The following is a 27,987-nucleotide window of genomic DNA, read 5'->3' as shown; positions in this document are numbered from 1 at the left end:
TAATGGCGGATAACGCCCACGTGCTCTTTAGCCACGCCTTCGTGCTTCCTGTATTTCCGGGTCGAAGGCTTTCCTTCCTTTCTTGTGGCGACGTGTGCTGGTGGGGGAGAAATGGCCGCGGAGAAGTTGAGCGACGCCAAAGTGTCACCGGTGGAGGACGGCAAGGAGTCGGACGAGGGCCTCGGCCTCGAGAGTATCCTTTGTTGCCGACACGCGTCGGTCCGGTCGCACCTGGCGGTAACTGAGCGGTTCGTGCCGTTTGTTTCTCTATTTTTTCTTAGCGCCGTTTCGCAGTCCTCCAGGTCGTGAAAGACTCACAGCAGCAGCACGGGCTCAGGCACGGGGACTACCAGCGTTACAGGTGAGCCGCCCGCTACCGACGCGCGCCTCCGCGCTTCCGTCGCCTCGCGCTGACTCCCGCGTGTCCCCCTCTGTCCCAGGGGATACTGCTCGCGGAGGCTGCGTCGTCTGCGGAAGACGCTGGGCTTCAGGATGGGCAACCGGCACAAGTTCACGGGCAAAAAAGTCACCGTGGAGATGTTGACCGACCACAGGTGCGCAGCGGCCGACGCTTTGGGTGGTGCGAGATGCACAATGAAAGCTACAGCGCTGACGCGAATTTTAAGAAGTTCACGTGCGTTTCTGTTTGGCTTTGTAAACTTGAGCAATTGAGGGTTAAGGGTCTTGCTCAGGGCCCCAACAGTAGGGACTCGGCAGTGGTGGGACTTCCCATTACAAGTCGAGTACCTCAACCACTGAGACATTGCCCATGTTAAGCAAGTTACAGCAGTGAAAATGCACTAAGCTTAGTTGGCAGGAGTGGTCTCCATTCAGTTACACTCCACCCTACTGAAGACACATTACCCCCCCCCCCCATCTGTCTATCCATCCTTCTCTCTCGCCACCCCACAGGTACCTGTTGCTGGTGGTGATGGAGGCGGAGCGTGCATGGAGCTACGCCATGCAGCTGAAGCAGGAGGCCAACACGGAGCCGCGCAAGCGCTTCCACCTGCTGGCGCGCCTGCGCAAGGCGGCCAAGCACGGCGAGCAACTGGAGAGGCTGTGCGAGAGCCCGCGCGTCGATGCCAAGACCAAGCTCGAGGCCCAGGTACGGCCCCACACACCTCCTTCAGCTTTCTCTCCCTTGTCAAACAGAGTTTCCGCTCTGAAATCTCATTGCCTCACCTACCGTTGAATCCATTGTACAATGATAATTGGTGATATTAAGTAATGTTAATTTTTATTTATTCTCGTGCATTGCATTGCTCCAACGGAACCGTATCTGGAACCCATCTCCTCTGTGCTTACTGCTTTAGAAATTTTCTGGAAAACGGTATTGGATGGGTCACAGTGGCTAAGAGCACCCCGGACGTAAACATTCTGCCAACAGCTGGAGAGACCAGTGTGGCGAGACCATTGCCAGAGTCAAATTCCCCCTCAGACTGCCATGTTGTCAGTCCATGACGGCTCATGGGCCTGGTGTAATATTCCCGTTTAGATGTGATCCGAGTGAGATGTGATGTGTATCTCTTGTCCTTCACATCCAGTGTGGGTCACACGTTTTAGGACCGGTTAGCTACACACAAGCTTTAGTGCCTCCCGGGTGCCTCTAAATTAGCGCGCCCCGGTCACTGAGTTTAGTTGATCAGAACACACCCTTCAACGTCCAGCCGCGTTCTTGATGTGGTAGATGAGCCGAAACATCCTCCTTCGCTGCGTTGAGGCGGTGTTTATGGCATCTGTTCCAGTCCCGCTGTGCGTTTGTGTGTGCCTCTGGTCGCCCTCAGATGTGCGCTGTTGCTAAACGCAGCGTAAATGTGATTGTAACGGCGTGCTGTGTTCGTTAGGCCTACACTGCCTACCTGACCGGCATGGTCCAGTTTGAACTACAGGAGTGGAAATCGGCGATGGAGGCCTTCAACAAGTGCAAGTGAGTGTGTGTGTCTTGTAGCAGTGTTTAGGTTTGTGATCTTGGTTTATGTGTAACTGGTGAGCGGGAGTTTGTCACTGCTACTGGCGTGGTGTTTCAGGACCATCTACGAGAAGCTGGCCAGTGCGTTCACGGAGGAACAGGCTGTCTTGTACCGCCAGAGAGTGGAGGAGATCTCCCCCAACATCCGCTACTGCGCTTACAACATCGGTGAGTGCACACCATCACTGGCGTTCTCTGTTGAGTTTTGAATGAGTGTTGACTACATTTATAAACTGACCTGCAAAATTATCAACTACACACATCTGTTTGTGGTACATCTGTTTACACATAAAGGCAACATTATTTCTCACATCATGGCTTCAAGCTTTTTCTCTCTGACATTAATAAATATATATAATGACATTTAGCATATTGCGTCTGTCAAATGTAGATGTAGTCAACACTCAATCGATACTCGGCAGAGAACACACACACATGCACGCGCGCGCGCACACCCCTAACTGGCAGCTCCATGTTTCTCTGACAGGTGACCAGAACGCCATTAACGACCTGATGCAGATGAGGCTCAGCGCAGGAGGAGGCGGAGGCATGATGGCTGAGAAGCTCGAGGTCAGGGGTCATGCCGTCGTCCCGGCAGGGCAGGTTTCTCTCCTGCAGGTCTGCATTACAGTGACTCTCCAGGAGCGGATGGAGAGAGCGTTGGGAGCCTGCTCCTGGTCTGCTGCCACACACGGTTCAGTGCTGGTGGATAGAAGCGAGGTCATTTCTCCGACAGCCAGAGGGCGCTGTAGGACCGCTGCGTTTCAGAAGGGAGCCAACAGAACAGCACACGCATGCAAATCTCCTCAATTCATGAATAATTGTTTAAAGTGTTGCACGTGGAGGATAATGGGTGAAGCCTATAAGGCTGTGTTCATCTGTCTGCAGACAGAAATGAAACTGCAGACCGCAGATATGAAATAAAATGCAAGTATAATTGTGTGAAAGATATAAAACACAATGTATCTCTGCAGAAATCTGTTGTTCATGTCTTCTCTCTCTCTCTGCCCCACCCTACAGGCACTGATTACTCAGACACGGGCAAAGCAGGCTGCCACCATGAGTGAGGTGGAGTGGAGGGGTCGCACGGTCCCCGTTAAGATCGATAAGGCGCGCATCTTTCTGCTGGGCCTGGCTGACAACGAGGCAGCTATAGCCCAGGTGGGAGATCCGGTCACCTCCGGACACTCGCACACACAGACTCAAACTTGGGGGTTTCCGTTTAACTAAAATATTTCACTCTCAAATGCGACACTTTTGATGGCATACACACCAATCAGTCTGTATTAAGGTACATAAATAAGTTTGTGTACGTTTTTTGTGTGTGCCTGATTTGACCAGTAAATAGACCTGAAATCTACGCAGTCCCGTATTTCTCCTTCTCCCCACAAGGGGGACCTCGCGTGTCCCTTTTGGTGTCCTGCAGTTGAAAAGGCTTGTCCCCACCCTTGGCCCCCCTTAACTTAAGGCCTGCTCAGACACAAAGTATGCCATCCGGTCACTGCATTCACACATTCACACACCCCTTTAACGTACACACGCCTCTCGTGCTGGCCATGCCCTTTCACCTCGGAGGCGCGCAATATTTGCTGACCCCCCTCCCTCCCGCTTGAAATAGTTTGGGTTTTTTTAAGGCACATTTTCACTTTTTCACTTTTTTTTTTTTTGTTTACGCATCCGTTTTGAAGTGCGAAGATTTTCCCGTGCCCAGTATTAAAATGCTGTTTGAGCTCGAGCTCAGACTTCTGGTAACTTCCGCTCCTTGTTCGTTGTCGGCTCCCATTCAGCGCTGCTGAATTACTCTGAGAAGGGAAAGGGGGGAAAAAAACACAGCTGGAAGTGAAACCAGACTCTCAGCGGCAGGGCCCGTCACTGTGCTCCGAGGCGTGTGTTGCGTACACCACCCACTCCTGTGCATTCTAGGCTGGATGAGTCACTGGGACAATTGTTGGGCTGGCGAATTTGGTCCCCCCTGGCTGCACTGCAAGGAAGCGGCAGCTGAGGTTAAAAAGCATTGTGGGCTCCTCGGGGTTCCCAAGCCCTGCCCCGCACACCTGACTCGGCCAATCAGAGTTACCGGAGACTGATGGGTTAGGGTGAGGGCTTGTATCTGTTGAAACTAGAAGGGTGGCAGCTAGTCTATGTTGGAGCCAAAATGGCTTGGCTGGTGTCTCTTCTGAGCATTTTCTCTCATTGTTAAGCTGACGATCTAATCAGCCATGTTTCGGTTGAGGACCTTTCCGGGGGTGTGCACGTGTGTGTGCACGTGTCTTCCCTCTCTCGTTTTTTCTGGTTTAAGCAACCGGTTTTCCTGGTTTTGCTTCTATGCTTGTGAGGCGTCGTATAGGTTTGTGCCTCGTTATGCCATGTACGTATGAACCGTGGCACCACACACGACACATTCATCCTCATGTTGGCATGTATGACTGACTGTGCTTTGACTAGGCATTAGTCTTCTTAGGTGCTAGCTTTTTGCTCCGTGTGTGTTCTGCAATTACTTTAACAAGTAGAGATGTGGGTTTGTTTTTGTTTTTTTAATATCCATTGTTTATGCTACTTTTAGACATTTTCTCTGTGTTCAATGCTACATATTTGTCTACAGACGATCCCTTTATTAAAAAATGAGTCATGTTTATGCCTTTACCAGGGGTTTGCATGTTGTTCTACCTGTCTGAATTGTCGGGTAGTACCTCTATAGAAATAGATGCTTAAAGGTTTTTGTTTTTTGGGGGGTTTTTTTAATTCTTTTTTTCTGCATGTCCCTCTAAGTGTACATCTGCATGCGTCTCCGCATGGGTGCATGCGTTTTACGCACACTCCATTACACTCCATTATGTTCTACATACGTAAACGTCCATTTCTGAGCCAAGTGTGGTGCCCGGCACCTGACCGACTGTGCGGCGGGGTCCTGATGCCACTCCACAACACATGCACGCCATGTTGGCCAGGAGTGGGTGTGACGTGCAGGCGCGCGTGTGTGTGTCCCTGGCAGGCAGCCGACGAGGAGACGAAAGAGCGTCTGTACGAGACCCTGCTGGCCGAGTGCAGAGACACCATCCAGGCCGTGAGGGAGGAGCTGAGGGCAGACGGGGTAAGGGGGACACTTTTAAGATCACGCTGCACGAGCGTGACGGGACAGTTGATGAATGTGTGTGTGTGTGTGGGTGGACGTGCACCAACAGAAACAGAGGGAGCGTGCTGTGGACAGTACTGAGAGTGGAAAGGTGTCCAACGTGCAGTACCTGCACAGGTCAGTGTTGCAGAGGGTCCGCACACTGTGTTCATGCTTATTAACAGGAACTTTAGAATGCTGTTACACAACGTTGACATTCATATTGTGTGTGTGTGTGTGTGTGTGTGTGTAGCTACCTAACCTACATTAAGCTGTGGACAGTGGTGAGGAGGAATGAGAGCATGGCACATGCACTGCAGGCCAAACTGAAGGAACCACAGCCTGACGAGAACAAGCGAGGACCCAGACCTCAAGACCTCATACGCCTGTATGATATCATACTGCAGGTACACGCGTGAGCACGCGCGCATACACACAGTACCCTAACTCCTGCAATATGATATTGCACGTGCAGTAACCCGACCCCTGCGATAATATACTGCAGGTACACACACCTCCCTGTATTCTCTTATGTCACATGTTACAATGCAGTTGTACACACGTTCCCTATAGGACACTGTATCTGGTAAACGGTTATCGGGCCCTCTAACCATGAATACGTAAGGCTCATTCACTGCTTGCGTCCTGAAGCCTTTTTTTCATGGCGAGCCGGGGCCGTGGGTGCAGAGCTGTCACGTGACCCGACCGCACCGCCCGTGCTTGGCTGTCGTCGCTCCTCTCCTCTTTCTGACCACACCCCTTTTTTTGTTCTCTTAAACCTGGACTTTCTGCAGAGTCTGGCTGAACTGTCAACTCTGCATGGCTTGGAGGAGGACCACACCTTCCAGAAAGAGGTGGCCCTGAAGACGCTGGTCTACAAGGCATACAGGTGCATGCACGTGTGGAGTGGGTGTGGTCCCAGCTCAGCCCTCCCCTTCTGCCACTACCTACTGTAATGGTATATCCCGAAACCTAAATTTGCATTTCCTGTCTCACCTCTCATCTGTTGTGTACATGTGCAGGTGTTTCTTCATTGCCCAGTCGTACGTGCTGGTGAAGAAGTGGAGTGAGGCGTTGGTCCTGTACGAGAGGGTTCTGAAATACGCCAGGGAGGTCCAGTCCAAGGCCAAACATCTCAATAACAGCCTCAAGGTAGCACTCGGGGTTCATTTCCATCTGACAGGGTTATGTACAATGACTCCTGAATAATGAATCACTTGACCCGTGCATGATCTAATTTGAATAATGGTGCTGATTGGCTGTCTGCTTGTCAGCAGCATTAGCTCCTCCTCCTCAATGAAACATTAGATATGAATGAATAGCTAGTTGACATCACCACCGGATCAAAGCGAACAGTGAAAATAGTTAAGCCCGTTGGTGACCGGCGTTTGAAAAGAGTTTCCGCCGTGCTGCAGAGACTGCAGTGTCCCTTTTTGTTTTCCTTTGATCTTTTCATTATGATTCCCATCATCGGGGGCCCAACAGTGGCAACTTGGCAGTGGTGGGGCCTTGAACCAGCGACCTTCCGATTACCAGTCAAGTACCTTACCCACCGAGCTCCAACTGCCCTTTTATCCCCCACGTCCTGCCAGCATTTCGTTTGAGAGAGCAGCAAGGCGTGGTCGGTGCGTAAAAGGAGGAATTTGGGGCCATAAGCGATGGTAGTAAATGATCAATTTGACTGGTTTGTCCACTGTGTTGGGTTGACTCCTGGTATGAGCGCCGTTGATTTATGCGTCTCGTTGTTTTTTTTAATGATCCTATTCCCGTGTCTCTCATTTAAGGACCTTCCGGATGTTCAGGAGCTGATTGCCGAGGTCAATGCTGAGAAATACTCTCTCCAGGCAGCGGCTATCTTGGGTGGGTTCTTGTCCTGCCAGCCATTGTTTCAGTTGGAGCTCAGCTATTTATTAATGGGGTTTATCGTGTTTTAGACGCTCCGTGGTCCGTTAATTGGATTTTCCGTTGACTCTGTGATGTGGTATTCTGATTTTTTCAGACAAGGAGGATGTTCCTGAAGCACCTGTACAACAGCAGGTGAAGGACAATACGGTAAGAAGAGGCACGAGTGCAAGGCTGCTTCCGTATGGCGACCCTGTAAAAAGACTGAAGGAAGCCAGCACAGTTAACGCTGAATTAAAGTTAATAAAAGCTAGCATTATGCAAATGCCACAGCAGATAATTGGTCGCTACGAACTTACATTTATTGCTAGTCTGGTCAACATGTTTATAATGTCCCCATAACATTTCTGGCGTAGTGGCATGCAGAATGGGGAAGCCACAACCTGCATGTGTAATGATCTAAATATGACAAAACACTCCTGCGCACTACACGCAGGTTTAACACTACTGAGCCGCATTCTATCGTTGTCCTCTCCTAAGTAGTGGTGTGTCACTATAGAGCATACCTTCTGACCTCTGCCTTTCCGGGGGGGTGTTCACATGCCATCATAAGCCTTTATTCTCTATTTGCATTGTTAACATCAAGCTCTTCTAGCCTGCCTTCTCTGTTATGTCTCGGGGAAGCGCACTGCTACCAAAAAACAATCACCACGTTAAGTACTATTAAGCTTTTTTATAATTAAATGGGTGTCTGGTTAACGGCTGACTGGGAGTGTGTAATCCGTTGCCGAGCTACAATAGAAACTACTCGCAGGTAGCAGACACGCCCTGCAATGGCATCTGAGACTGCAGTGCTCGCACACACACTCCTACGCCCGCGTGGCGACACTTTCCATCTCGCGTCCTAGTCTTGGTCACAAAAGCCACACCGTGACACGGCTTCTCTCCTTCTTTTTTATTTTATTTGTTTGTTTTATTTTTTAAAAAAATATTTAAAACCCTTCCGTAGCCCCTCTCGGAGCGACTGGATACCTTCCATCTCGACCCCTCGCTCCTGGGCAAGCAGCCTAACCTGGTGCAGTTTCCCCCAGACTTCCAGCCAATCCCGTGCAAGCCCCTGTTCTTCGATCTGGCTCTCAACCACGTGGCCTTCCCGCCCCTGGATGACAAGGTGGAACAGAAGGGCAAGGGCGGCCTGACCGGCTACATCAAGGGCATCTTCGGCTTCGGCAGCTAAACCGAGAGCGAGGCTTCACTCGGGCCTGCGCAGGCGGAGACCTGAGAGCTATCGGGAGTTCCAGCTCCATCTGAAGTTGCTACAAACCCCCGCCTGCCCTCAACCACCCCTTTCTTTCTTGTTCTTCTGAAATCAGCTGTCTGTCCCTCAGTCCAGGTCCTGGAGGCTCAGAGCATTGCACAGTTTGGGCTGCAGTTCCTCCGTCTTAGTTCTTCAGGGTACGTTTCCACAGCGGAACACGGTGATCGCTTGATCTGAGTGCTCAGTGTTTACCAAATATCAGAGTCAGGGTTTGGCCTCGTTCACCGAGATCTGATTCAGCACTGAGCGACTCTTAGATTCAAGCCCACCATGCGTTGATTCAGGTATGTTGGAGCAGGAGAAGGTCTGAACTGTGCAGTACTGTGGCCCTCTAGGAGAAGAGGCTCTCAATCCAGTTATCAGGGGCCCTACACACTTACTTCAGCCTGGGAATAAAGAGCTCTGCAGAGCTTGATTAACTGATTCAGGTCCATGTGTATGAGCAACTGGACCAGAACACACAATTAGACTAGTCGAGGTTTCCCAAATAATTGGATTGGGAGACTCTGCACTCAGATTGTATAGTGGAGGTGTATGATCAACAAGGAATTGAATCTGTCAGTCCCTAGTTTGGCTTTACCATGTGTCTTATACATTTAATTTTGTTTGGTCCAGAAGGGTTTGGCATTCAGCGGTTTGAGGACGATTTCATAGTGGAATCTCCACGGTCCATGTCTGGTCTCTGCGCTCTATTCCCAATCTGTGGCCACTATTTCATATATGTAGAATCATTTTGTAGAATTAACCTCTTGATCTAAAGTGTTCGCTAACTAGTTTTAATTTTAGTTTGCACAATAAGCCAGTGTTGAGTAATTAATCCAACGAGAATGTGAGGCCACAAATATATCTACAACTCCGTACACTACAGGTGGGAAACCAGAGCTAAGAAGGATTCTGTTTTTCATTGAGTCTATGGAATGTCTGTGAATTGACATTTTAATCTCTGAAATAGCCAAGACGAATGTCAGTTTGGCACTGGGTGTCGGCCTCTGTCATTTGTTTCGTCTTAAATTGGTCCTATAATTGCATTAGGATCTGTAACAATTATTTTTGTACCATGAACTTTGATTGAAAAGGAGGATTTGTTTCCAACTTTTAACCAAATACATGAATTGAGAATACCTGACTTTTTTCTAGATGGGAACAATCTGGAAAAATCTTTGAAGGCTAGTGTCTGATAACTCTTCAGAGTTTTGTTCTAGAAAAAGCCAGCCGGCTTTGACGCATTTTAAAACCGTCCAGAGGGAATTTGACTGGTTAATGGTTTGTCCGCTCAGGAGCTCATCATTAAAGTTTACTGGCCTCTGTGTTACCGTAGGCATTAGACAGCAGCGCTCGTCTACTGCCATCATGGCAACTAGTACCAAAGGGAATCTCTCCCGCCACACTCCTTAAAAGGTTTTGAGTCTCGTCATAGTGTCTGTCATCTGAACTCATTTCTAAGTACCATTTTCTCTTGTTTTGGATTTACCTGTTGTACTCTGGCTAATGTGCTGATCTTTTGATTCATGTCTAATTCATTTTGTTTTTCTTTTTCTGTTAAGTGTTTTAAAAAGCAAAAATAAACTGAACTCAAGCTGGAATCTCTGAAAATGTTTTGTTGTGGCCACAAATAAAATTGTTGACTGGAAAATGGATGTAATGGAAAAATGTGGGAATGGTAGATGGTTTAAAGGCTAATGATTAAAAAAAAAGTTAATTAATTAAAAGCATTAGATGTGTCTACTGCCTTCAAACTTCACTAACTTGATTTCTCTGTGCGCATGCGGGGGGAGTATATTGGACAGTGCACCATTGTTCTGTAGTTACATTCTTGCATATGGAATGCTCATAGTTTATATGGTATTCTGTTGCTCTTCCTTAGTGGATGGCTTCAAGTTCCATGTCCAGATATTACAAGAATTTGATGAGACCAGGCAGTAATAGTGTTCATGATTGACAGGTGGGTGTGAGGGAGAGAGTTCTGTTCAAGTGCTCAGGATGCTATGCCCATCTTTTTCACTCACCCCTCCCAAAATTCCACAACAGATCTCTATCACTCTGGTAACAGCAGCATTCCTTTACGCATTCCATGCTTTTGTGTACAACTTTGTCCATGCACACTCTCACTATTTACTCTTCTGCAGAATGAAATATTTGCATCTATGATTTTCTGTTTATTATTTAATCCCTTGATGCCATTATATGTAATCCAGCCTGTTTAAAGATACATGTGCCACTGCAGTTAAATTTTGGCCACAACCTTCAGTATTTTTTTTTTAATTTGGACCACTAGCTCCAGCGTCTTCGTGTCGTTGAGATGCCAACAGTTGGTAACATAGTCTGCTGATAAACAGTTGACGCTGGCACGTAGGAGACACACCCCTAGTCTCACAAGCCCAGTAATACATTGAGGGCATCAGCACATCATATGTAAGCTGTGCTTTGGGAGGGCTGCTACAGATCCAACATTCAACAAATGACCCAAAACCACACACAGTGTAATGCTCTGTGCCGCGTGAGAACGTTAGGGTGAGACTGCTCCCCAGATACCTCCGTGAACCAAGGCATTCGGAGGAAAGGTCAGGATGAAATTTCACAAGTCTTTGCACATCGTCTATAAGTGAAGCGTCCAGAAAGAACTCCAAAAACGAACACCTCATAAATCGGTTTGCTTCCTATGCGAACCTTTTCTTAAGCATATTTTGACTGCTGTTATATTCTACTTAGATTTAACAATTTAACAAGCATAAATAGGAAAAGAACTGGTATCAAATCACAGATCCCGAAGCGAGGTTCCTGCCACTAGAAACATGGCGTTCCTTTCCCAACGTAACCCGCGTGTGGAGTGATGCTCGCTGACCCTACATAGGAACGGAGGGAGCAGGGGTGAGGTCTGACGCTTGGCCACCCTCCCATGTGAGTAAGAAGGGCCAGAAATGCAGGTTGGCTGCCTCAGACCTGCTGAAAGAAAGCTACCCGGCTACATTCCAAAACGTGAGCCGTTCCCCCACAGCATTCAGATTTCGTCACAAGATACAAACTCTATGCCTTTTTTTAAAAATGCTTCGGAAAAGTTGGTAGAAGTCAAAGTTATATTCTTGGCCATTACATTTTATTTATGTCACATTTGAATGCATCAACAGCAGCGTAATCTGTACAAATTATATATTTGCAATGAGGCACAATTGTGACCATTAACATTTGTACATCTCCTGTGAGCATGACATAAATGGGACAATATAGTGTTATTCAAATATCAACAGTAGACCCTTTGTGTATATATACCAAATATTGTAGTGGGATATGTATTATAACATTTTTATTTTGTTTTGTGAACTAATATAAAAATCTTTATTCTCAAACGCATGCTTGAAATAAATAGCTTTGATAACCTGCATAAAAATGCTCATATGAAATCAGGGCAAACTATAAATCAGTTTATACGTTTTCTTTTTGAAGAAAACAAATCAAAACAATTTTGGTCACTACTGATACCAGTGGGATTACATGGATAGTGGTAGCTCAGTGGTAAAGGCACTCGAGGTTGCTGGTTCAAAGTTGCCACTGTTGGGCCCCTGACCAAGACCCTTAACCCTCAGTTGCTTACGTTGTACTCAGTCATAAAATTGTAAATTGCTTTGGATAAAGGTGTCAGGTAAATATAAGTGATTTAATTCTGTTTTTTTTTCTTTTCTTTATTTATTCTGATTTGGCTACTTGGATTACACTCTTGTCTGCCTATGAAGTATTTGTTACTGTCAAAAAAAGTTTTTTTGTTGTTGTTGTTTTTGGAGTTTTGAACACTTCAGGTTACACTGATTATCTGCCATGAATAATCTATATTTAATTTTACTTGCACACTGCAAATTTAATTCATTAACGAAAGTGATCAGTAAGATAAGACACTGAAATACACTGATAATGATCAATGACTTTAAATACAGACAAAGAATTTGCTTGTGGCCCCAATCCCCCACCCTCCATTAACGATGGTCAGAATCAGTAGAACCAATGACAGACCTGTGTGTGTCACAGGGCAGAGAGAGAGAGAGAGAGAGAGAGAGAATGAATGGGAGTGTAGAACTGGTCTACCCAGTCCACAGACACGTCTGGGCGTCAGCCAACACCTGTTCCTTAGGGCGGAGCAGGTACAAACAAACCTCCGCTTTTAACAGTGGAGGACACTTCAGGAGTCACACACAGCCAGAGACGTGCAGCGCCTCCACGCGTGTGTGCGTATCCAAGTGCAAAGAAACGCCAGTGCAAAAGCAGACAGGGAGCGTGTGCGGGAGACGCGAGACAAGCAGCGGGACTGAGCGGGACAGTTGCACTCGGACGGTGAGAAGGGCTCCTTCACCTCAGCCGAACCTGCAGGATGTTCAAGAAGAAAGAAAATGGCAAGGACAGCACCCCCAAGAACACGTCCAAGTCCACCAAGTGAGTGCGCGTGTGCGATAGCGAGGACGTGGTCGGAGCGGATGGGAAGCAAGGTCATTAATGTGGTGCAGGTAACCGGAGCTCGGGTGGAGGGAGCAGGCTTCCCAGCCAGCTCCAGCGTGTGTGCCTCATATCGCTGGCATTCTCTTTGCTTGTCTCAAAAAGGCCTTTAACCAAGACAATTGGGGTGCAGTTTTCCCTTGAAAGCGTTGCAGGGCTCACCAGTATGTTTCCTGTGAGTGATGCGTTCAATGCGGTACCTCACTTTACTGTTTCATAATCATTTTTGGGTTGTGGCATTTTTGCAAAACACACCTGTCAGTGTTTCTTCATAGTATAGGCCTGTCTATTTTCCTACTAATTTAGTCCTAAAAACCAAATATGCTGGTTTGATATGATTTGGCCCTTGACTGATCCAATTCTGTATCGGGGAAAATGGCTGTAGTGTTTTTGTGATCCAAATCATCTACCTTTCTCATTTTTATCTGGCTGGCCTTATAGTTTAGTTGATGTTGTACCACTCTGCAATGGCATCTTGAACTTTCTAGAGGTTTCAGGTTTGTAGAGGACTTGCATGGTGAAACTTTGGAGGAAAAGTCTGTACATAATGATATGAACAAAACAGGTAAAGCCTGATTCCATGGCCAACAGCCATAAAGGATATCAGAATAAATGATCCAAGACGATTGCTATGCATGGCCCTCAATCAGAGGTGACTTGTGAGTCATGTGCGCTCGAGGTCTCCAAGTCCACCCCTCGTTCCCTCACTGAGACTGTTGAGGTTTGACGCAGCTTTGCTTTGGAAACACAAAATGCTGAGACGGAAGGTTTCAAGGTGCCACCCTGCTGGCGGAAGACCAGGCTGCCAGTCCGACCTGGCGCCTGAACTGGGAACAACTGAGCCTCTAGAGAGGCCGTCAGAGAGCTGAAGGGGTGGTGTGGTCCCACTCGTTCTTCCACTGGGTGTTGGCTCGTCTCTTAGTCACCAAAGTTCAAGGTGCAACGTTTTTGTCACATACACAGTCATACACAATATAACTGGCAGTAAAATGCCTTGGCATATTGCTAAAGCCTCTATTTTCTGAACTTCAAAAAATCTATTACTGTTTAGTCACTTTAGTTGTGACTCGGGGAGATGCACTGTGTACTCGTGTGTTGCCCGGTTCATACACACCTGACTCAGTGCGTCAGATGATGGCCAAGCCCTTCATAATTGGGATCAGTGTGTTAAAACAGTTAATGTGGAAAAGTGCATTAGGGTCTCTTGAGACCTCGGAGGTTAAGAAACTAAGGTGTAAGATATGGTTTGTTTGGACCATAACGTAGAAGCATGAAGGACACTGCTGACTTGGAGCCAACAAGTAGCTACAAAAGAGTAGCATGACACTGGGTGGATGTGGGCTCTGAACGTACAAGCTCCATCATGTGGAACCAATGACATTTTGCAATGTCACATGACTCTGTTAGTCATCTGCAAAATGGAATGACTATTTGAGGGAAAAGTTGTCTTTTGTTTTGCTGTTTTGCATGGCTCCCCCATGTCTGATTCTTTTAATTTGACTGGTTGAGAAGTGATCTGGTAACATTTTGCCCTTTTGGTTTGAATTAACCATAAAATGGAACAGCCTGATTTCATCCAGAGGAAAGCCAAAATAACTAGACTGCCATGCTCAGCGTTCGTGCATCACCACGAATGTGTCAGGCAATAACACCTTTTCACACAGTGGGGTGTGTTTATGTAAACATTTATTGCGTCCACATACAAGTACTTAGGTGGTGCTTGAAGTAAAAACATCTAGTTCGTGCAAGCCTCGGCCAGACCGTATACGACTCTGACAAGCCCACCTCAGTGTCATTGGTATCGGCCCACTGGAAAACCTGTTTTGTAGAGCTTACTCACAGGGTTTATGGGAAATTATTGCCTTTTGTATGTGTAACATCGATGCAGCCATTTTCCATTAACAATGGAAGGATAAGCTTGATTCAGAACCAGGTTGTAGAAGTGTGTTTGAAGATACTGAGTCAGCTGTTAGAAAACGGAACAAAAAAAAACAAACAAAAAACACCCTTCTCTGAATGGTGCTCCACTGGACCATTTAAAAGCAAAGATTTAACTGCAGTGTCATTGTCCCGTACATTTACACATTTCCCAGAGAGCATACGCCCGGGTCGCTCTGACGACCGAGGTGCCATTCCCTCAAAAAGGGCTTTCTGGGGGCGGAGCCTCTCGAGGCACACAGACCGGAAAGGTGATGGCCGATGAGTTTCGTTAGCATTGTAAGGAACAAAAGGAGGCATCTCGGGCTAGCCCTGGCCAATCAAAGGCAGAGATCGCACCTCATTAACTCAGCGCCATCTGGCCTGGACTGCGTGGTGTGGCACACGGTGGGGTGGGGAAGAGGTCAGACAGATCTGAGCTTAGATTTTTGTCTCACTTGCTTTCTTGGCTGGGAGAGATAACAAACCCTCAGCTAGTTTTACTGAGAACCCCTCTAAGCTATTACACAGAAGGACTGCCCTGGAAAGCAAGAGCCCCAGGTGTAAAAGTCTGTGTTTGCTGTCAATAGGGCAGCTGCGTTTGGTACCATTTTATCTGCTCCCACGCGCCCAGTTTAAATCATGCAAAGTTTGATTATTAGTTGATGAGTTGAATCAGTGGCAGTGATCAAATACAAGGCAAGGCACACCAGAACAGGTGAAATATCGAACCGATGTGCTGATGTGGGCAGGATGGAGGGCACTGTAGACGTCTCTCTTCTGCTGAATGTTCATGAATATGCGTACATTTCTTAAAGTCCCCATATCTTGTCGAACAAGTTCTCCCACCTGTTTAGAACCAGTTTCCACAAACATCATAGTAACCAGTCAAAAAGTAATTTCAGTCCCTGCCATTGATTCATGTTGTTGCTATTGCAAAAAATAAAAATGCTTAATTTTTGGTAGTTTAAAAATTCTAAGGAAGCACTTGCCTCTATGTATGTTTCTCACTGTTTGTGTTAAAAAAAAGAAGATTTGGCCTAAATGTAGAATGCTTGTAACATATCATGACTGCATGAGATCAGGAATTGCAGGAACAACACTGTGGCTTCAGGGTGCTTTGTTTTTCAGAGTTAATATCAATCGGCTCTGCATCATGGTGGGCAGAAGGCATGACATGAGTCGAACACGTCTCATTAGTTACATCAGCGTTCGTTTACTCCACAGCGAGTCAAAGTCTTTTCTCCGAACAGATTCACAGACGTCATTCTTGTAAAAAAAATTTTTAAAAGTTCCGAAAAACATCTCAGCGGCCTAGCCTGGGAGCCTTGCCCAAGGCCACAGGGGCGGCAATAACGTATTAGAATTTTACTTTAACGATGTCACTGCTTGAACTTTGACCTTAATCTTTGACCCCTGACCATTACAGATCTCAGGCCAACGACCTGGCCTTGTTGATTGCGCGCATGCAGAAGAATGCCGATAAGGTGGAAAAAGACGTGCTCAAAGCCGAGGAGGTGCTGATCGCGGTAAGGACCATCTCTCAGGCTTCTCTCTCCTTTAGGCCCTCTACACAATTCCGTCTCTCCCTCACCTCTTCTCTCTCATCTCACATTTTTCTTTTACAATATTTGAACCAGTCCCTCTATATCCCTCTCTCTTTATCTTCCTCCATGCTCCCCTTTTGTTCAGTCTTGCTTCTCAGTCTCCCTTTGGCAGGAGACAAAGTTTCATGAAGGAAATGTTTATTACAATTTTGATTTACATCTCTCTCTCTCTCTCTCTCTCTCTCTCTCTCCATCCATCTCTCTTTCAGGATGCTGAAAATGAGAAGAAGAAGCAGCCCCTGAAATACCAAAAGTCAGCAGCGGAGAACCTGTCAGAGGCCGAAGTTCTCCTGAAGGACCTCTTCTTGGATTTGGACAAAGCCAAGAAACTGAAACACCCCCAGGCAGGAGAGATTGAGAATGAGTGGGTACCCACCACGTACCGGCCACAGATCTACAGCGGATTACAAATGGGTCCCTTCCAAATGGCCCACCACTTCCGCATATTTGAAAATACATCTAATGGAAAACTTCCCATTGACCATCCCACGAAGTCACGCCTGTTCTGCTTATTTTTTTTGTGTTCCCCCCTGCGTAGTGTGACCCGCCTCCACGAACGCTGGCTGAAGGACTGCATGTTCTACCGGGAGGTCTATGAGCAAAAGAACGAGGTGGGCTTGCAGCCCCGGATCAACTGGGCCCAGGTGTTCGAGCAGAAGCAGGTAACCGGCCCAGCACCGCGCCCACAGCGACCCGCATCCAGTGGCACTCCTTCCCGCTCCCCTCGGGCCAAATATGCGTGGACACATTTGTTTTACAGAAAGAGGTCAACTCGGAGGCGTACGGCCCCACCATCGCCGACCTGGAGAAGCAGATCGCAGCTCATAACATCATTCATAAGGAGATTGAGGCCTACAACGCCCAGCTGAGTCCAGCGAGCACCAGCTCTAAGGTTAGCACCGCGGTCATCATCGCTTTCCCACTCCACCCCCCACAGGAACCGCTGTTTCCAGTGTTCAGACGTTTACGTTCACCACGCATTTATGCACTTCCCTTCTGTTCTCAGGAATAATTCATTTTTTCATATTTATCAAGTTTTCAATTATGTTTATATTATTTACTTACATTTGATTTCAGTTACATGCACTTACAGACTTCATTGCTTGTTCTCAGTAATACGTAATTGTACTGAGTTTATATGTCCAAACCTAAATGCATAAAAGTCTGTCGGTTTATTGTGGGCTTGCTCCTAAACACGTATTCTAATTCTAAACTCCTTCAGTTTTACCATATAGTTTGTGTAACACAAAGTACTCACATTCTGCTCTGTTGTTTCAGGAGCAATATGCGGACGTTAAGAAGCAGTACAGCAATCTCTTGGTAAGGCATAGTTATCTTTAGGGATAGACTGTGTGTGTGTAAATCCGAACATCCCCCGTCTCACCTGCTTGGCTGCTGTGTGCAGGACAACTCCAAGTGGCGACGTCACTACTTGAGCAGCCTGTACGATTACATGCAGGGCTGCAACAAGGAGGCAGCCTACCTGCGCGAGGAGCAGGGCAAGATCCTACAGCAGGACTGGAGCGACCGAATGGTCGACCCGTCCGACGTCCGCCGCCGCTACGAGGTACGCCCGCCGCCCCGCCCCGCCCCGCCTCACCCCGCCCAGCCCCGCCTATCACCACACGCTGATTAGCATCGAGTGATTAGACTCCGGTATGCCACGGCGTGAGGACAGGCAGCCGGACGCGGAGAGACGACGCAATGCACGTCGTGTCAAAAAAAAAAAAAAAAAAAGAGAGAGAGAAAAGAGAACAAAATTATCCTGATTTTTGAAAAAAAAAAAAGTGAAATATTCGTGCACTGTGGTTCGATGCAGAACTTCAAAAGCAACAGCCTGCTGTCTCACGAGTCAGAGGTGAACAAATTGCAGGATGATGGAGATCGACTGGTGGAGCTGCAACACCCTGCTGCAGACACCATACAGGTGAGAGGGACACCTGCTCTGCACTGCTTACTCTAGCTTTAATATATCACCTGCTGCAGACGCCATACAGGTGAGAGGGACACCTGCTCTGCACTGCTTACTCTAGCTTTAATATATCACCTGCTGCAGACGCCATACAGGTGAGAGGGACACCTGCTCTGCACTGCTTACTCTAGCTTTAATATATCACCTGCTGCAGACGCCATACAGGTGAGAGGGACACCTGCTCTACTCTAGCTTTAATATATGATGAACCTGTATATTAGGGCCTGTATAGTACATGTTGAGAAAATGTTGTAGGTAAGTATATTTAGGTAATATTATGCTATATTTTAAATGTATAAATTAGAAAAATAATATTGTCTTTCTTTGCGATTGTGTGATGGTACAAATCTCAAAAAATCAAAATATGAACAATGCCAGCAGTGGCAGCGTCCACCGTTCTTCACCGCATCAGTTAACGCTTTGCTTTGAAGCAAACGTCGGCAATAATTTGAGCCTGTAGCTCAAAATCTTTTTTTTTTTTTTTTTGCCGTTTCAGGCCCAGAGAGACATGATGAGGAACGAATGGCAGAAGTTCCTGAACCTCTGTATCTGCCAGGAAACCCACTTGGACAATGTGGAGGAGTATAAAAAGGTAAGTGGATATGGGAGGAGTCCTCTTAGCGAAGTGGAGACTTCGCAGGGAACAGCTGAGCGGCTCACGGCCCGCCGGGGGGTGGGAGCAGTGGGAACTAAAGCTCGCTGACGTGAGTAGCCTTGAACGCCTTTTCGGCTCCAGCTATTCTATTTTAGCTCTCTTGTATTTCACATCAGTTCAGAAGCCTGTTCGAATTCCGTGGCTGAACCATGTTCATAACAATTTTGTCAAATCAGGTCATTTTGTAACTTAGAACGATGTGTTCCCTTCTACGTATACTAAACGTCTGTAGTCAAATTCATGCGGAATATACTTCTGTGACTTGTATAAAATGTTTGTCTTGTTTCTGTTTTGGGCAGTACCAACTGGATACGGAGACCTTGTCTGAAAACTTGTCTGGTGTCAGTTCTACTCTGGAGCCCAAAGCTCTTGCTAACAAGACTAACACAGAGATTCAAATGCTACTAGAGGTAAGCTCACATAAAATCATAACAGTCCCATCAAAAACGTTTGACTATTGTCATTCCTAAATGCCCAGTCAGCTAGTTGTAAAGTTAAACATTCAAATATAAAGAGAACAACTGGTCCCGTCCTTTATTGCACGTTAACGTTAACAAGCGTTATTGAGGCACTCTACAGAGAATGTCTAACAATCAAACAAAGAACCCACATTTTTATAGATTTGTCAGAAGTGAATCTGTGTTCACCCCACCGTTTTACATATTAGTGCTTGAATTCGCCACCATTACATCCAAACCATACATTAGTCAACATATGCAAACTGATATTCAATACCCACACCAGTTGGAACCCATTACCATGAAAAGACTTCTCTTAACCTTGTCCTAAGGTTTTTCTGTACCATTCTGAGCCTGGAGGAGAGGTTGTATATATTACCCTAAGGTCACCCAGGCCTACCCAGGATCCTTTGCTGAAGCCTGCAGAGGCCCTGTATGCAAATCATTCTGAAAGGACACAGACTCTCTCAACTCCCTTATGTTTCACTTTATCAATCTGGCTAATGCATTGCTTGAAATCTTTTCCTGTTAACACTCTTTTATTACCTCACCATCTTAATGAATCTTTGTTTTTCATGCCATATATTGGAATACGTTTTCTCAGAGAACACAAATGTGCAATAAAAAGTGCAATAACATAAAAAGTGCAATAAAATGTGCACTAAAAAACCCGAATGAAGTATAGAACTGATTCAGCAAAGCGCAGTCTTGCTCCGTATTCTGGCATTGCTGTTTCTCTGCATCTGTCTGTGAAATCCCCTCTCTCCATCATTGCCGCTTTCATTCTCTCTTTCTGGCTGGCCTCCTCTCTCTCGCCCCTTCCCCACCGCCTCCACCCGTTTCAGGCGGAGGAGAGGCCTCTCCAGCGCAGCGAGCAGCTTTTAGCCGACCTGAGGAAGCGCAGCACCACCGTGGCTCCGCTCAAACTTCGCCGCACTGCTCCCAGCCGTTCCACCACCGTTGAGTCCCTGTGTGACTGGAGCACTCCTAAGGTCTTTCCCAGTGCCTCCGTTAAATATATTATCTTACACATATTGCAGTTAGCATACACATAGTTAGCTTACACGTCACATTTGTAAAGCTGCAGTAACTACTTTATTGATTTTTCATTTGTGCCTGTCTGGAAGATAGGTTTTCTGGACATAGATAAGGCCTAGATTGAATAAATTTCCAGAGGACACTTTTTTTTTTTTAACAGCCAAAGCCAGATGACAATGTGCTTAGATCAGTTTCCAGGAAACCATGAAAAGCTAACATTAAAGCCCAAGGTCATTTGAATTGAAACTTTATGTACTTTCCAGGCTTCTGTATCCAGAGGGGAGAAGTTCAATTTAAAGTCCAATGCCAACAACGCAAACTGGGACGTCCAGTCCCCCGACGGGACTGTTAAGTCCATTCCTGGAGTTTGCTTCTTGATTCCTCCGCCAGACCCAGAGGCCATCAACAAAGTAGATCTGTAAGAGAACAAAACACTTGCAGAATATAACTGCAGTGATGAGGAAGTGTGAACTGGTCAGAGTGTGTAACGGTTCTTACAGTGTCATTGGGGACCAGTAGAGTGTTGGCCAAAAATCATAAATTGCAGAAGAGTGTGAAATATAAAAAAAGAAACATAAATAAGTACAAAAGGGTCTTTGGATGGAAGTGTGTTTTTGAAACCCATGTGAAAAGGTAACAATCACTGATCCTTTGTGCGTGCGTGCGTGCAGGCTGGGTAATGAGCTGGAGGATCTGAAGAAAAGGCGCGCAACACTCAGGGCCTCTTTGAAAACCCATGCCCCTGAACTCTCACGAATACAGAAGTCCGGTAAGCAGCACACACGGTACACGACCTCATATGACACACATCCTTTTAACCATTTTAGTATGATTTCTTTATGTTAATTTAGGATCTATTACATGTAATTAATATTAAATGTACCTTCTAGTTCTACACCACATGTTTATATTTAAATATAACTTGTAGACCTGTATGTCACAATACTAATACACAATACAAAATACTTCATACAGTAGCTAAATACAGAATTAAAAAACAGTGTCAATTTTTCTGTCATTAAGGGAAGAGCTGAAAAAAAGAGAGTTATGTGTTACATGTGTCATGCTAGCAAGCTAAGGTTTAGGAATGAGGCTTTAAAATTTTAAAATAAATAAAATATTTGTCCCAAACGTACAATTGCATCATTTATTCAGTGCTCTTTAATATTTTCTTTAGGTTCTTTCCTAGAACAAGGCATCCCTGCATGAAGATTTTTTTTCCAATAAAAACATTTATTAAGATTTTGTATCTGAAGCATAATTGCTTAATTTGTACACTTTGCATGAAGCTTTTTTGGTCGATTAAGATTCTGTACAGTCATTGGTGTTATAACTGTCATCACCATCATTGTGTTTGTGGGTTAGCTCCTACAGCTATGGGCTTCGAGAGCCCCAAGGCTACAGAGCTGAATGCGACTCTTGATCAGCTGGACAAGGACTTGGCCGAAGTAGAGCAGGGCGTCTTGAACCGCCTGAGAACTCCACTAAACCCCACAGATCCAGCTAAAGACCTTCTTAACCGCATGAAGGAGCAAGAGGTAAAGAGCAGTTTCAGAGGCCCCTGTAACTGGTTTTGTTTTTCAAAACATGAGCATACACTCAAATTACCCGAAGAAACATTAAAAGCCCCCACTCGCGTAAACCGTTGTAACTGTTTAATGCTGCGCGAGAGCCGTCCTAGCAGTTCCAGTGTATTGCTGATTTCTGGTTGTCCTGCAGAAAGCTGCTGCAACCCTGCAACAGCTGGAGGGGCAGAAGGCAACTGCACAGAAGAATCTGGAACCGCTTTTGTCGCAGAACTACAATGGCCCGGTGTCGTCCGTCCTGCCTCAGAAACTGAGCCAGACCAAAAACAAGCAAGAGGGCCTTGCTGCTTTAAATGATCTCTACGCCAGGAAGTATGCCATTAGCTATGAGCATTTACTGTTTTTGAAAAGATATTTCAATTGGATAAGGCTACGCTTTTTAATTTCTCATCACTCCGTCCAAATAGTAGTACTGCAATAATTTATCTATAGTAGTGTTGCCTTTTTATTAATTAACCTGTGCTTGCACAGGGCAAATTCATCTCTGAACTTGGAAAATCAGATAAAAAAGGTGGATGGAGCCGTTTCTGGATTTGAAAAGCAACTGAGCAAAGACGGTGCTATCTCTGATGCTCCTAATGCTATCCAGAACCGCATGCAGGAATTGAAAGTAAGTAAAAAGCCATGCATTCATGAAACAGCATGTAATACTTTCCCCTTACCCTTATTAAATGTGGTTGCATGTCATTTATTGAAATGCATGCCAATGTACTGTGAACCATGTACCCTAAAAGTAGAAAAGTGTATCGTATCCGATTGCTAACTGGCTGCTTACACAATTACGGTTTCACATTGTACAGAATAGGCTGGATGTGACTGAGTAATATCTTGAAATACCTTGAAATCTTTTTTTTTTTTTTTGTCGTTATTGCCCTTGGCTTTTGACACCCCGGATCTGCTATCTTAACCCACAACCCAGGACTTGAAGAAAGACGTGACTACCACACAGCCTGAGATGCAGAAGCTGGCCAAGGATCTGGAGACTACCGAGAAGCTGTGCAGTTCCCTTCAGCAGGGATATCAGGAGTACTGCCCTGATGTACGCAGACAGGAAGCTAAAGTAAAGAGCCTGCAGAGCCGTTATGCTAATGTCAACAACCAGCTAACTGAGAGGTATGTGGTGAACAAATGCTACAAACAGTGAACAAATGGAAGGGCTAAGATGGATGTGATTCATGAATAGCATATGAAGACAGTTTTCTGAGAAAGTTTTGAGGGGAAAAATACATTTTGATAAGGAAATGTTCCACATCATTTTTTTTTTTTTCATAGAGAGATCATTTTGCAAGGGGTTGCCACCAAAAACCAAGACTTCCAAAATGCTACCCACTCACTAAATGCATTCCTGGACAATCTACCGCAAAACAAGATCACGCCCAATGACGATTTACCCCAAATCATTGCAAAGCAGAGTTCTCAGGAGGTCAGTGGTTTTAACGGTTAGACGGGTGCTACAATAATCACTTCTTTAATACAACCATACATATATACTGGATAGTAGCAGACCGTGTGCAGTGCACCTAAACTAACGTGCACATGCACTACTAATCGGTTTTGTTTGCAACAGAGGGTTGCAGAGGACATTAGAAGGAAAGGTGATGATGTGGATAGGATGGTTGACCTCTCTCAGGAGCTGCAGGATATCCTCAATGTAAGGCTACATTTCTGTTGAATGTCAGTGTCTTCCTATGTGTAAAAAAACTCAGAAAACCATTTGCGAAGGCAAACATATACCCTGCTTTTGTCTTTGATTCTGGGTAGGAATATGATGTTAATTCTGAAAAGTTCAAGGCCACCCTCAAAACCCCGGATGCAAAAGATTTGAAAAGGATACCCACATCCACTCTGGCAGATGATGTGGCAAAACAGGCGAGGCAAACTACTGTGTTCATAATAAACCATCTCATCAAATGAAAATGTTTGAATAATATCTCACTGTTCCATTGTCCTTTTATGCTACAGGAAAAGGCTCTAGTGAATCGGTATGCTAATGCTGCAGCTGAAAATGACCAACTACTCAACCAGATGGACTTAGCTAAGACTCTTTCTGCTCAGGTATAAAAACATTTAATTCTTGAGTGCTTCCCAAGTAATGTGTTTCTGAGGGGTTTTAAAACTCCTGACAAGTGAAGCATGCGTATTCTGATTGTTAACGATGACGGACTAATTTAGACAAAATGTTTTCCTTTGCTTTCCTTCTTTAGAAAGAGGAGAAAATGGTTGTGGTGCAACAGCAACAGCAACAGCAACAACAGCAGCAACAAAAAATGGTGGAGGTGGACAGCCTGCAGAAGCATCTTAATGAGGAAACCGACAGGCGCGCCCGCGCAGAAAATGAACTCCGGGTCTTCAAGGACAGGATGTTTGCGCTGAGGAGCAGAAAAGGCGTTGAACGTGTGGAAGAGAAAGAGGTCCTACAGTACTACCGTGATCCGAAACTCAAGTCCGATTTGGAGGAGTTCCGGAAGAACCTCCATGAAGAGGCATTAAAACGCACTAGAGTACAAAGTGAGATTGAGGTGCTTACCAGACGGATTACCAGTCTGGAAACTGATCAGAAGAACAGCAAGCCACGACTAGTGACCAGAGAGATCACCGACTATGAGAGGGACCCTCAACTGGATGTGGAAGCTTCAAAACTGAAGGATGAGATAAGCCGATTAATGAATGAAGTCAGAATTAAAAAGAACGAAGGAAGTCAACTGAAAACGGAGGTGATCTTTTTAGAGCAAAAAAAGCCTAGCATCAAAGAGAGGGTAGTACAAAAGGAGGTTGTTAGAGTAGAGAAAGATCCTGAGATGTTAAAATCTGTCAGGGTAATAAAAATGGAGATTGATGACGAGGGCGAAAGGACCAGAGCTTTGGACAATGACATCTACCAAACAAAGAGCCAGATTGGCGTGCTTGAGAAACTCATCCCTACATTACAGCCCAAAGTTGTGACCAAGGAAGTGAAGACGGTTGAAAAAGACCCTGTACTCATCAGTGAGTCCACAAAGCTTCGCTCAATCATAGAAGAAGAGAGGAACCAGAATAATATTCTCCTGAGGGAATTGAATGAACTTCAGTTACGGCATGTCCAGGTTGAACAACTAAAACCAAGGGTGGATATCAAGGAGATCATCAATGAAATCTACAGGGTGGCTCCAGAGACTGAAGCAGAGATAGCCCGACTGAGAAGAGGACTGCAGGATACTGCGAGGCAGAGCTCTGATTATGAGAGACAGATCAGCTTGATCCAAACCGAACTGAATGGTCTACGTGCTCAGAAACCCAAGACTGAGTATAAAGAGGTGGTCCAGGAGGTAGTGAAAGAAGAACGCAGTCCAGAAAATGTCAGAGAGATTCAGAAGCTTTCAGACCAAGTCTATGCCCTTCAGAGATCCTACAACACTTCACAAGATGAGCTGAACCGTCTCAAGAAAGAGCGGGATGAACTGAAGTACGAGAAGTCAAAAGTGGAGACTAAAGTGGTCACTAAAGATGTTATCAAGCATATCAGTGATCCACTCTTGGAGAAAGAGGCAGATCGACTGAGGAGGGAGGTACGCGAAGAGGCACAAAGACGCAGAACAATGGAGGAAATGGTATTTGATCTTCAGAATAAACACATTCTTCTAGAGCGACAGAAACCTGAAGAGAAGGTGGTGGTTCAAGAAGTGTTGAGGTTAGAGAAGGACCCAATGCAGTTTATGGAGGTCGAGAGGCTGGGAAGGACTCTGGACGAGGAAATAAATAATCGCAGGAAGGCAGATCAGGAGGTGCAGCGACTGAGAGTGCTGATAGAGGATAAGGAGAGGACCATCAGGGAAAGTGACGAGAAGCAAAGAAGGATACAGGTGGAGGCTGAGATGTCGCAAATCAAATCCCACATCTATGGATTAGAGAATGCCCCGCCGCCCGTTCAAGAGAATATTGTTATAGAGGAAGTCCTTAAGGTAGAAAGGGACCCTAAATTGGAGAAACTGACCAATGTGTTGAGGACAGACTTTGACCAAGAAAACAACGCCATCCTGCGGCTGGAGAGAGACATCAGGAACTTGAAACTCCAAATAGAGGTCCTGCAAAAAGAGAAGTCTTTTGAGAAAACAGTCTACAAAGAGGTGGTCAGGGTGGAAAAAGACCAAGCAGTGGAGGCGCAGCGCTCTCACCTTAGAGACCAGGTGCTCCAGCAGAGAAATGCCAGATTAGACCTGGAGGATGAAATCCGTCGGGTTTCCGAGAAACTGGAGAGACTGCAAAACAGAAGAACGGCCACTTCTCAAGAGGAGACCAGTCTTACAGTCCAGAAGGATTCCCTTCTGAAAGAAAAGCAGGAGCTCCAACAAGAGTTGAAGGCTTTGGAGTCTGAGCAGAGAGAAATCAGTATCTCATTCCAGCAGAATTCCAGGCTCATGAGTGAAAGATCCCAAATGAACAGGCAAAAGAGCATCAAGATGGAATCGGATGTTCAGCGTCTGGAGAGAGATATCCTGGATGAGAAAGACAGGATTTACAAGCGAGAGAACATAATCACTGAGCTCCAGAACAGCCTGAAGAAAGAGGATGCTGCCTTGCAAACACGCACCCAGGAAAAAAATGTTTCAACTCGAATTACCATCGTGGATCCTGAGACTGGTAAAGACATGTCACCATATGATGCATACATTCAAGGGCTTATTGATCGCTCTCAGTACATGAATTTGGAGGAACTGGAGTGTGACTGGGAGGAGATCACTTCGGTGGGACGTGATGGGGAAACATCCGTCCTTCAAGATCGCAAGAGTGGCAAGCAGTACTCAATCAAAAATGCCCTTAGACAAGGCAAAGTAACTCAGTATCAATTACAACAATACAGAGATGGCAAGATGCCCATATCAGAGTTTGCCCTCCTTGTGGCTGGAGAAACCAAGAGGCCTTCTGCGATCACATCAGTTACCAGCCAGAAGACTTCGCAGTCACCCTCATTCAGCAGTAACATCACCACTTCCCCTGACGAGAAGTTCCCCATTTGTGGAGTGTACGACAAAGACTCTGATTCATGCTTTCCTGTTCGAATGGCTTTGGCCCGAAATATGATTGACTCCAGCACTGCCCAAAGGCTGCTAGAGGCGCAGGCAGCCACTGGTGGAATTGTAGACATCAACAGTAAAGAAAGATATTCAGTCCAGAAAGCAGCAGATCGAGGTCTGATAGACTCCAGCCAGCTGCAGCGTTTGCTCAATGCTCAGAAGGCCTGCACTGGGGTTGAGGATCCAGTAACCAAAGAACGGCTCTCAGTTGGAGAAGCTGTCCAGAAAGGGTGGTTGCCCAAAGACAATGCAATGCGTTACATGGAGGCGCAGTACCTGACAGGAGGACTAATCGACCCCAACCAAAGTGGCAGAGTGAACATCACAGATGCATACAGAAAGAAAATGATCGATAACAAAATGATGAGAGAACTCCAGGAGGAGGCATACTACGCTAAGGATCTGGTGGATCCAGAAACAAAACAGAAGCTTAACTACAAGCAGGCAATGTCCTGCTGCAAGACAGACCCGACGTCAGGGCTCCCAATGTTACCCACTTCATCCAGAGAGTCTGTCTACATCCCTTCATACCAAAGCCACAGAGCACCACCGTACGGCGGCTACTTCTGAACATAGAAGTTCGTCTCTGCATGTTCAGTTACAATTAACTTTAATTGGTTCCATGGAAATTGTTTATAATCTTGCATTTTATGCGCTTATTGTACACCTCAGGAAAAAAGCTACCAATTTGCATGTTATTCATATGTTGTAGTACATAAGAACACAAAATACTAATATAGGTACTGAGTGACAGCTAACAGGGCCAGTTAGCCATACGCTAACAGGTAAATCACTTTATTATACACATCAGCTTTTTTTAATGATCAGATTTCATTTAGGCTTTAACCACTGCTGCTGAGATATTTGTTTACTTTAATGAAAATATTATTATTGTTCAAGGTTTTATTTTACTTGGGATGATGGGTGGATTCTTATTTACTTTAAATGTCTATACAAAATAATTTAAAAAATGTAAAAAT

The 27,987-nt window shown here is 45.7% G+C and overlaps 2 protein-coding genes across 3 annotated transcripts; both read left to right on the top strand.

The window, feature by feature from the left end:
* The first annotated feature begins 55 nt into the window (after positions 1 to 55).
* On the top strand, positions 56 to 9,827 carry srp68 (signal recognition particle 68). Its single transcript, XM_027019522.3, has 16 exons — positions 56 to 193; positions 295 to 361; positions 441 to 554; positions 913 to 1,108; positions 1,848 to 1,930; positions 2,031 to 2,140; positions 2,460 to 2,542; positions 2,993 to 3,133; positions 4,965 to 5,063; positions 5,155 to 5,222; positions 5,338 to 5,491; positions 5,879 to 5,973; positions 6,107 to 6,236; positions 6,869 to 6,944; positions 7,084 to 7,136; positions 7,936 to 9,827. Exons 1-16 carry the CDS (start codon positions 112 to 114, stop codon positions 8,161 to 8,163), a joined length of 1,779 nt encoding a protein of 592 aa, XP_026875323.2. The 5' UTR covers positions 56 to 111; the 3' UTR covers positions 8,164 to 9,827.
* A 2,558-nt stretch (positions 9,828 to 12,385) lies between these two features.
* Positions 12,386 to 27,952, top strand: evpla (envoplakin a). Of its 2 annotated transcripts, none has more exons than XM_035524093.2 (22): positions 12,386 to 12,663; positions 16,070 to 16,169; positions 16,457 to 16,611; positions 16,786 to 16,909; positions 17,008 to 17,139; positions 17,526 to 17,567; positions 17,653 to 17,814; positions 18,067 to 18,174; positions 18,716 to 18,811; positions 19,174 to 19,284; positions 20,178 to 20,324; positions 20,634 to 20,788; positions 21,042 to 21,139; positions 21,736 to 21,908; positions 22,090 to 22,268; positions 22,428 to 22,566; positions 22,876 to 23,069; positions 23,229 to 23,379; positions 23,524 to 23,607; positions 23,718 to 23,825; positions 23,919 to 24,011; positions 24,161 to 27,952. In XM_035524093.2, exons 1-22 carry the CDS (start codon positions 12,602 to 12,604, stop codon positions 27,575 to 27,577), a joined length of 6,030 nt encoding a protein of 2,009 aa, XP_035379986.1. In that variant the 5' UTR covers positions 12,386 to 12,601; the 3' UTR covers positions 27,578 to 27,952. The 2 variants fall into 2 exon arrangements, with proteins under 2 accessions (XP_035379986.1, XP_081566689.1); XM_081710563.1 differs by having other exon boundaries at positions 12,627 to 12,734.
* Positions 27,953 to 27,987: the final 35 nt, after the last annotated feature.

The sequence above is a fragment of the Electrophorus electricus genome, chromosome 3 (assembly GCF_041902795.1).
Source record: "Electrophorus electricus isolate QZ-2024a chromosome 3, ASM4190279v1, whole genome shotgun sequence".
Taxonomy (NCBI): Eukaryota; Metazoa; Chordata; class Actinopteri; order Gymnotiformes; family Gymnotidae; genus Electrophorus; species Electrophorus electricus.
This window is presented reverse-complemented; position numbering and strand designations above follow the sequence as displayed.